The sequence below is a fragment of the Danio rerio genome, chromosome 7 (genome assembly GCF_049306965.1).
Source record: "Danio rerio strain Tuebingen ecotype United States chromosome 7, GRCz12tu, whole genome shotgun sequence".
Lineage (NCBI taxonomy): Eukaryota > Metazoa > Chordata > Actinopteri > Cypriniformes > Danionidae > Danio > Danio rerio.
In genome coordinates this window covers 24,407,277-24,421,588 of record NC_133182.1, presented here as the reverse complement: position 1 = coordinate 24,421,588, position 14,312 = coordinate 24,407,277, and the positions used below count along the sequence as shown (strand labels likewise).

Sequence of the window (14,312 nt, the reverse complement as noted above, 5' to 3'; positions counted from 1 at the left end):
ACATTTAAAAACAACCAAAGTTGACCAAAGTGCTGTACATTGGACATCTAAAAACAGAGAAAAAAATTAATTTAAAAGCAAACAATTAATAAGTAAAAGCGATAAAAACAACAGCAAAACAATTAGTAATCGAGGAGTATTAAAAGCGAGACTTCAGCCATAAGTATTCATTATTTTCAGCATTGGGTTCAGCTTTGGGCCACTCCAGCCAATAGCAACTACTGGGGAGGTAGGTATAAAGATAGTAAGGTCCCATCTGATTTTTTAAATTTGGATAAACCACCAATACATAAAATTAATGTAATATATCAAACCTCTGTGATATGTATAATGTATATACAGTGCCCGATTAATTGAGTACACTTAATTTTGAAAATGAATATTTGTATCCATTATATATATATATATATATATATATATATATATATATATATATATATATATATATATATATATATATATATATATATATATATATATATAAATAATATAATATATGAATACAATTTTAATCACCAAACATATTTAGAAATTGAAAGATAATACAATTAAATTTAAGCAAAATATTGCAAAAAAAAAAAAAATACAACCTACAAAATTTTCAACAAATTCTTTTTTTTACGTCTTTTGATTTTCCACCTTTTTAAAATTTGTATTCAATATTTTTCTATAACATATATATGTAGGTGTATTAGTTTTTGACCCATTATTGTAAGTTACTTTGTTAGATAAACTCCAGACTTCGCTTTAGTACTGACTAATCTAATGTACAGAATTATTACCTCATTGAATTATTAACCACCGTTTATTTTTGTTCTCCCAATTTCTGTTATAACTGATTTATTTTATCCTTGCCATGATGACAGTAAATAATATTTGACTACATATTTTAAGACACTTCTATACAGCTTGAAGTGAAATTTAAAGGCTTAACTAGGTTAATTAGGTTAACTAGGAAGGTTAGGGTACTTAGGCAAGTTATTGTATACTGATGGCTTGTTCTGTAGACTATCGAAAAAAATATATAGCTAAATAGGCTGATATATTGACCTTAAAATGATTTTAAAAAATTAAAAACTGCTTTTAATTAAGCCGAAATAAAACTAATAAGACTTTCTCCATTAGAAAAAATATATAGACATACTGTGAAAATTTCCTTGCTCTGTTAAACATCATTTAGGAAATATTTGAAAAAAGGAAGAAAAAAAAAATCAAAGTGGGGCTATTAATTCTGACTTCAACTGTATATGCACAAATATAGTTTTGTTTAGCTTCCAATTAAAAATATGAATTTAAAAGATAGATTTGTGAGGGGTGTAATTACATATGCTGAGCACTGTACTATTATCGCGATAGCAATAATTTTGTAATATATTGTGCAGCCCTATTACAGAGTTTGGAGGCACATATCTATCCTCACACACAAATAGTGCTCCTGTCAACAATCAAATCACACTTTCTCTTGACAGGTCTGTCAGAGTGAGCTACAGTAACGGTGGAGATGTGAGCATCAGACTGATCGGCTCTCATCTCTTCCTATCTCTTCTCTGGCTTGCTCTTTATCTGGTTCACTGCACACAGCCTGAGGGTGAAACACACAGACTGGTACTGCAGGACACCTTGCCCTCATGTCAACACCGAGCATCTAGCACACTTTACGGTTGACTCTCTTTCTAAAATCTGAACATTACAGGTATTTGACCAGAGCATGTTAAACACTGTTTGTATACCATGCATTAAATGTCCCTTTTTTAACCACAAGATATGTCAAATCAATAATGCTTTTTAATCATTCCAGCATTCACACAATAAAAAAATGACTTAGAAAACAATAAAGGAGCTAACAGTATAATATAGAATGCTGCAAGCAAAATATTATTATTGGGGAACATGTTTAAAAGTCTTTAAGTTGAGACCCTGAAAACTGCATGCTCATAAATTGGATAAATTACCACGATTCTTCATGGTTTAGAACAGGTGTGACCAAACTTTTTCTAATGAAGGGCCAAAACCAAACTTGATTGAGGCTAGTGGGCCAAAGGTAATTATAGTTGCCACCGGTAATTTCTTAATAATGTTTAAAAATGACTAGAAAACACTGAATTATATTAACTAAAACAGCATTTTTTTTTATTTTACAAAGAACTTATTACAGCAAAAACAAAATCTCAGAATTACATAATTTTTGCCTTGATTTGGTCATCAATGTCTTCTGCATAGCCATCAAGTGACAGTATTTACATTGTAAAAAAGGTCATTTACAACATTTAATTAAACCATTTAATTTCAGTTTGGTCTAAATAAGATAATTAAAAAGCACTAAAACCAGCAAAAGGGTTACATCAAATTAGAAATGATGATCTCTTTGTTCGGGGCATTCGCCCCAACCCGTTTCTATCATTCTCACTTTCCTTTCAGATGGGATGGTGGACCAAATCAAAAGTTATAGTGGGCTAACTTTGGCCCACAGGCTCTAGTTTGGGCATCGCTGGTTTAATCAATTACAAAAACACTCACTGGTGCCAGCATCTACAGTATTTAGATTACCGAATGAGTGTTTGGATTTTTTGGAAACCAATGATGAATTTATTACTGTGAAGACAAACAAAACAAAACACTCACGCCCCTGCTGCAAGACAAGGAGCAAAACAAGTGTTCAAAGTGATGTTTAACCACTGATGTTACCCTGAGACCAGAACCGATGTCTTCTTGTACTATATAGAATTAATTTTTAATGTTTTGAATGAAATATTTCATTTTAATGAGGCTGTATTTATTTTATTTTTTATTATATTACCCAATATAGTATATATTTATTGCCAAACTGTGAATTGTTTTCTTTTTTTCACATTTTACTTTTTTCCCTGTGACAAAGCTGTATCTTCAGAATTGAGAATTGAGTGTCACACACTCAAAAATAATTATAATATGCTGATCTGGTGCTCAACAAACATTTTTCATATAACTATTGTCAGTGTTGTAAAATGCTATTCTGTAAACATTTGCTGTGATACATTTTTTTCAGCATTATGTGATAAAGCTCAAAACAGAATTAGCTCACTGATTTTTTTCAGCATTATGTCAGTTCAAAAGCCTTCTCCTATTTACATGCATCCTACTAAAATCATCCACAAATATTTACAGGTCTAAATGAAGAACAATGTGTGTTGGGAAGATGACACTTATACAGCATGTAAACGCACCACTGGGCTGCCAGCATGGTGAAAGCGTCTGCTTCAGGGCTCTGAAAGATTCTCAGAAGCTGAGGGTCGGCCGAAAGATGAGCCAAAAGACGCAGCTCCACCTGACAGAAATCTAAACACACACAGAGAGACAGATGTCAAAATGACCTCTTCGAAATCTTCAACTGCACCAACTTTTCATATCTCCTTCCTAATAACAAGATAAAGAGGGAGGAAGATGGGAGCGAACGGGTCTATTGGCATCTTTCCCATCTGTGTCAGCAGGAACAGAAATGCACCCAGCAGCTTCTCTGTCAGATAAAAGAGAATGTGTGAGAGGATAAGTGTGTGTATGTGTGTGTGAGAGAGAGAGATACTGCAGTGATTGCCAGAGCGCTGACTCACCCTCACACACACAACACTGGCAACATATTTCCAAGTTCTTGACAATAATGTGTGTGTGCGCGCGTGCTGTGTATTAGTGTTTGTTTTTGTTGAGCATAACCTAGCATGCATAGTTACTGAGCGCAATCTGAACTTTATCTGCTAAAGAAAAACAGTCCTGAGTGAGAGGAGAAAGTATTATCAGGCTGTTGCTGCATGTATAGCATAACAGTTTCAGAGAATCAGAAACAGCAAGTGGCTCATCTTTTGCACAAGCATCACCTCAAGCGTTATGTAAACCGATTTAAATTGTTCGGCATCAGCTGAGTGGTAAAAACAGACAATGAAGACGGCAAAAGAGCTGTTCTGAATTTTTTTATCGTTAAAATAAAAACAAATCAATTTGTTCAGTACATACATTTCTTCATATATTAATGTACAGTTGAAGTCAGAATTATTAGCCCCCCAGAATTATTAATGCCTCTGTTTATTTATTCCCCCAATTTCTGTTTAACGGAGGGAAGATTGTTTCAGCACATTTCTTAACATAATAGTTTTAAAAACTTATTTCTAATAACTGATTCATTTTATCTTTGCCATGATGACAGTAACTAATATTTAACTAGATATTTTTCAAGACACTATACACTTTTCTATACAGCTTAAATTGACATTTAAAGGGTTAACTAGGTTAATTAGGTTAACTATGCAGGTTAGGGTAATTAGGCAAGTTGTTGTAAAAGGATGGTTTGTTCTATAGACTATCGAGAAAAAAATGTGCTTAAAGGGGCAAATAATTTTATAACAAATATGCTAACAAATATGACTTTCTCCAGAAGAAAAAATATTATCAAACATACTGTGAACATTTCCTTGCTCTCTTACACATTATTTAGGAAATATTTAAAGAAAAAAAAAAAAAACTCAAAAGGGGGCTAATAATTCTGACTTTAACTGTATATATAATTGTATATGTTAATATATAATTGTATATATTAATATATACAAAAGAACATTAATGAATAAACGAATATACAGCATCAATATAATTATGAATGAGCAGTATGCTAGCCAGTTACATAAAAGTTTATCTTTTACTTTGCTATTGATACCTAAAAAAGTCGTGTCAGTCACTTTTCCTTGCTCTTTGTTCATAAACGGACTCATATTAATGAAACCTTAAATCCTCTTGACTAAAGATCCTCTAGGCAGTATGTGTATCTTTTGATGGACAGTTTATTAATAATGAACCTTCTCTAAATTGCAGTTTAATCTTTTTTAATCAGGCACAGGACATCAACATGAAATCAGATTAACATTGTACCCCAACGTTGTGGGGACGTTGTTTAAAAATGAAAATCGGGCTGAAATCAGAACCCAACAACAATGTGAAACCTAAAATCAATTAAATATCAAATATAATGATGTACAGCTTGACGTTGTATGGAAAGTACCACAATGACGTCTATCAGGCGTTGGATTTTGGTTACCATACCTAGCGAATAAATGTCAGTATTTTACATCAATATGACGTTGGTTAAAGATGTTGGCTCGACTTTCCAACACAACCTTAAATCAACACCATTTGACGTCATTATTGAACGTCAATGTAACGTTGTCCTTAGACGCTGGCTAGACTTTGAATTTTGGTCACCTATTCACAACTAGGTCTGGGCGATATGACAAAAAATGATCACAATAATTTTTACCGATATAAATGTCAAATCTTTATATTTATCAATTTCAAAGGCTTTTCAGCATACCAATCTCTTTGTGCAGCTGATTTACCACATTTTGTAAAATGTTTTAGCTGTCTGACAATATAAATAAAAAAATTATAAACAAAAGAACAACCTTAATTATTTTTCAGCATTCACTGTTTTCAAAGACATTACCCTACAAGTTATTGTATATTATTGTTCAACGTCAATAACAAAGTAAAACAGGTTTAGAACAAGTAGAAGGTCAGTTAATGGTGACAGAAATTTCAGGATAAACTGTTCTTTTAGTGGTGAGTATGGTGAATTTAGGGTGAAATATCTTTTAATACATTTTATTTAGGGATACAAACGATTACTTGATCAACTGATTGTCAATAACCCTTTAATCAAAAGACCTTATTGATCAATGATATCGTGATAAGTATCGTTATCGAACTACCACTCAGCTTTAGTCACAATCTTAATCTAATCTAATATTAAAGTCTGATGATGTTGTGTGTGCCTGTTGGGTTAAAAGAGCACAACACATTTAAAAAGGGAGTTTTTTTTACCTAAACCAACTTATGTATTTAATTTTTATTTTTTTATTATTAATACTTATCAGTTGTTTTAAGAGTTTGATAAGGACCAGAAGGCAACTTTCTTTCAAACTACATTATACTTTATTCTCTAAATGAGCCACATTCAACCTTTTCCATCTGCAGCAACTTAAGTAAAGATTAATCAAATAAGGCTAAAGTATAGACCCATATAACCATAACTGAATTCCCTTTACAGCTACTTAGGGCACTTTGTCAGATTAAGTCTATTTGTGGACTAGCTTCCCGTTATTCTAGTGGTTTATTAAATGCCAATGACCTTGTGTCGGTTTTCTTTTAAATTTCAGTTCCTAGAATGATGAGGGCTGCAGGTTAGCACGTGTATGTCAGACATGATATAAGCAACTCTATGTGAACAGAATAGCAATAAATAATAGGCAAGTCTGACTGAATACTTCTAAACGTTTAATTTTACTGATATTATATAGATATTCTAAAATTGATTTAGAATTAATACTTGCCCATGTGCATTTCTAATTAAAATCTCACTTCTCAGCCACGGAACAGTAAATTCTGAACTTACTATGACAATATTATGGTGCAGTCACATTTACCAATGCTCATCAACATTTTACAAAAGAGCATTTAGTCATTTGGAACTGATGTATGGGAATGAGTATAGACCTTTTTTGTACTAAAAAATAATCTAACATTTTGCTAAAACGGCTACATATTTAAGGTTTAAGTTATGGAAGATGAGTTACTGTAAGTGCTACATTTCAAGGTAAATCCTAACCTGTAAAATGAGCTTTTTAAATTCCCTTTTGCGAAGAATTATTTTCTGTGGTCCAAATTTATCTAGACTCATAAGAGCTAGTTTCCTCTCCTGAGCCAGCTAAATTAAGACCCTAACAAAGAGCACAAATTGAAGAGCAGTGGCTCTATTAAAACGCATCTGGCATTAGTGTAAAAACAGTCCCACATTGATTTATAAATGAAAGATGGTCTAAACATAGATGTACAAATCGATACCTTCATAAGCAGTGTGCACAGATGGACACTGATGAGTTTCCTTGTTCACAAAGATACAAATTCCTTGCATGATTGATTTAACGACATCCAATGGATCAATTTTACCCAAACAGAAATCAATAAAAAGTATTATTTGTGTACTACATTACTTTTATTAGCAATTAAACTACCAGCTTTAGCCCTTTTATGAGGATTTGCTTTAAGTATGCATTTATCTCTAATTTAGTTTTCTTATTGGTATTTAGCCATTTATATAACTGCCAATGCAAAATTATCAAAGCTTTATTTTTAATGCTTTTCATTTAATATTTAATCAATTAATATTATTATATTATATTATTTAATATTTATTATTTTCTTTTTTATTTCATTAAAATTTTTAATACATTTTTAGTAACTTCTAAAGTTTTAAACTCTTAATACAACCAGCAAATACATCCTTCCATTAAAAAAACACAACAAAGTTCCCCCTTTCCTGTTTTACAATTATTAAAATTCATGCAGGTTTGGACCAAGCGGAGAGTGAAAATGAAAAAAAAAAAAAGAAACAATTCATATTTGGGTGAACTACACCTTAAAAGGTGCTGGAGCATTTTAAAAATAAAAGTTGAAAGTCCTTGTGGGAATGAGGGATTTATTTAAAAAGACCCCATTATGAAAGGATAAACTAAGTATTCAGGAGAGTTCAGGATACAGGGGATAAACTAGCGGAGTTCAGTCTGCACTATACAGGCCACCAGACAAGCTGGGAACGAGGGATGACTTTGTCCTCATTCTAGCCTCGCTCTGTTCTCCTTCTGGAAACAGCCAGGCACACTGCGCGATTGGATATGACAAGGCCACCACAGGGACAGGAACTCATCCTGCTACTGAACCAACCCCCACCACACACACGCACAAACACTAAAAATGCAGATGTCAGCAAACATACAAAATGAACGAGCACTCCTGAGGGTTAAAAATATCAGAGAACAAAAAAAACAACAACAACAAATCAATTAAGTGATCTCCTATCACTCAATGTCCTTATCTCCTCCTCTTAGGTTTAAGGGGTTTGTGCATCAAAGTTGTCCGGCCATGAGATGAGACTGGGTCAGAACAGGCTGTTTTTAAGGTTATGGATATGCTAGTTGCATGGGGATTGAAGGCTGAGCTCTTCTGCCGCAGGTTGCATTGTCCTTGCTGTGACTCTGTTATATAACAACACACTGAAACACCTCACACACACCCGCTGCTGTCAGGACAAACAAACACACACCCAGACGAACAGGCACACTCATAGTACTTGTCCTAAACACACCCTTAGTGCTGTGCACATCACTGCAAAAACCCAGGCTTTCAAACAGCCTATTATCAAGGGGTTGCAGGAGGAGCGCATCTGCTTTTCAGAGACACTCACCTGCAGAGAGGAAAGTCCAACCCTCTCGTGGAATGAACATGGCACGCGGATGGACAGTCACTATGTCAGAGGCCTTTCCTATAAACACAAAACAATGTAAACACATAATCAAAGTGATTAAGCATTCATTGATTTAAAGGGTTAGTTCACCCAAAAATAGAACAAATAAAAATAAATTACATTGTTACACACCCTCACGGTGTACTAGTCCTCTGAGACCTTAGTTCATTTCCAGAAAATAAATTAGAATATTTTAGAAGAATTCTGAGAGCGTTCTCATCCTCCATAGGCAGCAATGGTCCCTTATAAATATAATTTAATGATATATATTTAAAGTCCAGAACAGGAATCAATAACATTTTTTAAAAACAATCCATGAGGCTGAAGTGGTTTAACTATTATCTTACAAAGCACCAAAACCACTAAAAAACTATGACTAAATAAATAAACTATGACTAATACAGATGACTCTGTTCACATAGATCTTGTCTTCCATGACGTGTCGTCAGGGAGCACGTTTACCATGTGCAGTTCAATGTATTGGCATTAGAGTCAGCAGCACAACACACAAGCATCATATTTGTTAGACTGTAAACTCACACCATGATCTGATATGGAAGACATTGGTGAACAAAGTTGTTTTTATAGTTTTTTTATTTTTATTTTTTTTGGCACACAAAAGTATTCTTAGGGCTTCATATGACTCCAGGTGAACCACTGAAGCCACATGGAATGTTTTGTGTTTTTTTTTCTGGACAGTACTGTGTATGAAGGATAAGAAAGCTATTATACTGTTATATGAAAAAGATATTTAATTTTAAAATGACTTAATTTGTGCTCCAAAGATGAACAAAGGTCTCAGGTGATTGGAACAACATGGGGTGAGCAAATAAACTTTAGTGAACTAACTCTTTAATTATCAACTAATTAAGCTTAGATAAAACTAAACTCCAAAAAAAACAAAACAAAAAAAAAAACTATATCACATTTAAATTGACAATTTTTTTAACTTGAAGATAATATATAAGTAAATGAAGGTAATATAACATAAAATATTTACATTTCAAATTTGAAAATAACAAAGATAACAATATAGTAATGTTACATTTTCTTTGCTATTTTCATTCATATATTAGCAGCATATAAAACTTTCCTCCACTATACAACTTGTGTGAACCTCCTGGTGTGACTTGATTGACAATTGTCAGCGCTGCAAGCAAAACTGTGAATGGCACTTGAAATGATATTAAAATATCCTATATCTACTGTAGAGCAAAACTATTCCACTAAACCCCATGACAGAAAATCAATTTCAAATCAAAAAGTCTGAAAAATCTTTTGACAGCTTGTCAAATAGTGCCCTGAAAGAGCTATAAAAACCCCAATGGTTTAAATGCAAAGCCATTGAAAAGCTTGCAATCTGTGGCATTTTTACTCACCAAGACTTCATTCGATAGAAATACAATCACCGGCCACTTTATTAGGTGCAATTGTCCAACTGCTCGTTAACCTAAATTTGCAATCAGCCAATTCACATGGCAGCAGATCAATGCATTTAGGCATGTAGACATGGTCAAGACGATCTGCTGCAGTTTAAACAGAGCATCAGAATGGGGAAGAGAGGATTTTTTAGTGACTTTAAACGTGAGATGATTGTTGGTGCTTGCTTGTTGGATTAAAACTGCTGATCTAATGGAATTTTCAAACACAACCACCCCAAGGGTTTGAGGTCAAACCTTGAGGAGGATAGGCTACAGCAGCAGAAGACCACAGCAGGTGCCACTCCTGTCAGCTAAGAACAGAAAACTGAGGCTACAATTCACACAGTCTCACCAAAATTGGACAATAGAAGATTAGAGAAATGTTGCCTGGTCTGATGAGTCTTGATTTTTGCTGCTACATTCAGATGGTAAGGTAAGAATTTGGCATCAAAAACATGAAAGCATGGATCCAGCCTTCCTTGCATCAACAGTTCAGGCTGGTGGTGGGGTAATGGTGTGGGGGATATTTTCTTGGCACACTTTGGGCCCATTAGTGCCAATTAAGCATTATGTCAACACCACAGCCTACCTGAGTATTGTTGCTCACCATGTCCATCACTTTATGATCTTAATGTACCCATCTTCTGACGGCTACTTCCAGCAGGATAACGCGCCATGTCATAAAATGCGAATCATCTCAGACTGGTTTCATGAACATGACAATGAGTTCACTGTACTCAAATGACCTCCACAGTCACCAGATCTCAATCCAATAGAGCACCTTTGGAATGTGGTTGAATGGTAGATTCGCATCATGTATGTGCAGCCAAAAACCTGCAGAAACTGTGTGATGCTATCATGACAATATGGACTAAAATCTCTGAGGAATATTTCCAATACCTTGGTAAATCTATGCCACCAAGAATTAAGGCAGTTCTGAAGGCAAAAGGGGTCCAACCTGGCACGAGTATAGTGTACCTAATAAATTGGCCAGTGAGTGTACAAGTAAAAACAGCTATACTGCAAAATACAATTTCTGGAACAATCTATGCTTATCATTTTCGCTTAAATGCGTCATTGCTGAATATTATCCTACTGACCTCAAACTTTTAAATGGTAATGTGCATGTATGTAAGCATGTATGTATATACTATTACACTGATACTTTACCATGTATATACTGTTTCTTGGAAATCTGCAGTGGCAGCTTAGGAAGAGCTTGGAAATTCTGCAGGAGGAGGAAAGAACCAGTTACTGTTCGTTTGAAAGCGTCTGATTCAGTCACACTGAAAAGCACAGCACAGCGCCTCTCGCTTTCAATACCACAACACAAAGATGCGGGTTAAATTTAGACTTGGCTTTGACAAATATTTAGAATTCACGGCTCTTATAAAATGCCAAATGGGGCCGCTGTGCTAGAACGCAGCAGTGCCGGTCAAATCAGCAAATGAATGAGATCTGTCTCTTACTGAGTTTTTAAATTAATTTTACACAATCTCAGAGAAGGATCGCTGAATATATGCCTTGCCCTTGATCTGTCTACTGAGAAATAAAAGCCACTAATGAGACAAGGAAAATAAAGTATTAATCTAGTAAGTCAAGACAGCTTTTTGAATATGAGATCAAATCTGTTTGACAGAGTCTCTGGATCTGAATCTGATCGCTGGCCTCATGTTATTAAGCAGGCATTTACACTAGTACTTTTTAAAATGTATAGGTTTTGCTATGATTCAACATGACCTATTTGACCTATGAACACTGTTTTAATTTGGAATTACTGGCTTTCTGTTTCAGACTGATAGAAATCCAGACTCCTGAAACCTAAGGCTTGGCTTTCGCTCCATGACTAGTCTTCTGGACTATTGCATATCATTCCCTGATTCGTCAAGCCTCTCTCTCTCTCATATAAGCATTATGATACTGGTAGACATTTAATACAAAAACAAACTAGTATAAAAACAACTTAAAGCAAGTGGGTGGCATGAGTAGTCAGTAGTAAAACCATCATTAGTTCTTTTTTTCCTCTAGAGGACAGAACCACATTCATCTTTAAAGAACAAGTCAAGCTCAAAAAAGCGTTCTAATATCAGCAACAAAGAGAAACGATGGCATGCACAAATGTGTGTGAAACAGAGTCTACAGGTACACAGTTTGCTTCTGTTGTCTGAATGAGAGGAGAGCGCTGGTAGGAAGGTCAGTTATTCCCTCCTCTCAGTGCTTTATGACAGTTGTAAATCTGCAAGCGGCAAGAGAGAAGGGAGAAATATAGCTTCAAGGCCAGTCGCACACTCCAATCTTTCTTATACACTCATACAATCGCAAAAGTGGTTCCCTCTGAGTAAAACCATGCAGCATTACGTGTCCTGAATTTAAAGCAATCTGATGACTGAAAAATACTCTCTTCATCAAACATCAGTAGTGATCGAGTTTTCTTTAACATGAAATGTGAACATGATGCTAGATCTGTCCTGTTATTGACTGCTCTTTGTCTACATTTGTATTAGAACGGCAGTATTCGTGATCTGATCCCATCTTATGATCAGCAGTTTCAGCATGTGTGTGTGTGTATAGGAACGATATGAGCTGATCTCGGGTTATTGTGTGCAGTAAATCTGTTGTCTGGGGGTGATAGATGCTGGTAGTCTGGGAGAGAGGAAGAGCTTTTAATAGCAGCTGAGGCTCTCTGCTATTGTTTGAGTAGCTCTATTGATCGACAGTAATATAATACAGAAGAAGAGAGAGTCTCTGCCTGAGAGAGAGCGGGTGAGAGAGATTGCTGCCTTTTATACGATTACTATTATTATTATTATAAATAATTATTACAACACAGCTGCCTGGAATACTTGCATCCTAGCAACAATAAAATGATTTCAAGTCAATTTAGTGTTTAGATTGCTTAATTATCAACATGAATTTTATTTATTTTTATAATCTATTATTAGGTGTCATTTCTTATTTATTAGTCTGAACAAATACAGTCTGCTCACACAGATGCTGAAACAAGGGATAGTTCACCCAAACATTTTAATTCTGCTATCATTTACTCACCCTTGACTTGTTCCAAACTATTTTTGTTTTATTTAAAACAAAAAGAAGATATTTTGAAGAATGTTACAATCCTGTAAGCTTTGACATGGTTTCAAAACTCAAAATGGTTTGGAACAAGTCAAGAGTGAGTAACAGACAGCAGCATTTTTAATTTCGGGTGAACTATCCCTTTAAGATACATCGATTGGATGCATAAAGATGGGAAGCCAGAAAGAAACAGAGGACGAGTAAAATATGATGTAGTTGGAGGAATACGCAGAGGGAGGAGCACAGTGCTATTGATTGGAGGATCAGGCAGGACTCAGCACTTCACTCCGACTCTAATCCTGCTTAATCTGGACAAGAAAATGCTGCTCACCATGCTTTTCTCACACAAACACACACAAGGGCACATTACCACTTATACCCACACACTGTCATTGAACACACACTCTTCAAAAGTCTAGCCTAGAAAGCAATCTCCCTTTACTTTCAGTAAACCTCTTCTTTCTCTCACTCTTTCTCTCGGTCCAGTCCTTTCACTCCTTTGAACACATTCTTCATTCTTATGGCAGGTGATTTTGTTAAGCTAGTGGAATTCAGACTGAAGCACACATCACTGCACATCCGCAGCTCTACTGATCAATTATTCAATAGAGAGGGAGGGAGAGAAGGCAAAAAGAAGTGAAAAACAGGAAAAGGAGAGGGGAGGGAGCTAAATGTAGAGGAACAAAACTGTGTCCGTGTGTGTGTGTGTAGGGGGGGGGGGGGGGTAGAGTTCAGTTCAATCTGTAACTTCAAACAGCAAAATTCATTAGTGCGCAACCACAATCATGATGAAATTAAATTGATAATTCATACAAATTGAAATGTAGAATTTCTGTATTCCTTCTAGCATTTCCTTTACATTGTGATTTCCAACTGAACACTGTGCTTATCAGTTGTTATGGAACAGGCAGATAGCAGCTCTTAGCTGACATCTAACGAGAGAGAAAGAGAGTTGAGCAATCCAGAACTGTTAATGCATGTTTAATAAATTTAACATACATTAAACATAACAATAACTTCAATAACATCATTTTATTGTAATATCTTTTTACTCAAGCCCGTCCTAAAACATATAAAACATTTAGGGAAACTCCTCTCTGAACTTTAATAATAAATCTAAATAAAACATTGCCCACCTCCCAACAATCCCACCTCCAATCGCAATGACTTCTGGGACTTCTAGAGCGAGATTGGTGCTCAAGTCTGCATCGGTGCATCCTTGATATTAAGAACGCACAAGGGAAGTTTCATGCATGCTCTGTTCTTGTGGTCTTGAGTATTGGAACTAAACTTTGGCAGCTGATGATGATGTTACACGAGAACACGAGGACGGTAGACCGCTGAAGAACTCATATTAAGAAACAGCCTACGTCTCTCGGCTGGCCTGGGAACACCTCTGGATAGCCCCAGAGGAGCTGGAGGGAATGTATGGTGAGAGGGAAGTCTGAGGTTCTCTCCCAAGACTGCTGCTTCTGCGACCTGGCCGGTGAATGAATGTC

At 35.3% G+C, this 14,312-nt stretch overlaps 1 protein-coding gene across 1 annotated transcript in view; it reads right to left on the bottom strand.

Annotated features, from left to right (window-relative positions):
• The window catches only part of poln (polymerase (DNA directed) nu), a 62,693-nt gene that overhangs the window by 17,234 nt on the left and 31,147 nt on the right, over positions 1-14,312 (bottom strand). Inside the window, 3 exon segments of the mRNA NM_001100026.1 lie at positions 3,204-3,315; positions 8,258-8,335; positions 10,909-10,966. Of these exon segments, the coding sequence (NP_001093496.1) occupies positions 3,204-3,315; positions 8,258-8,335; positions 10,909-10,966 (248 nt within the window).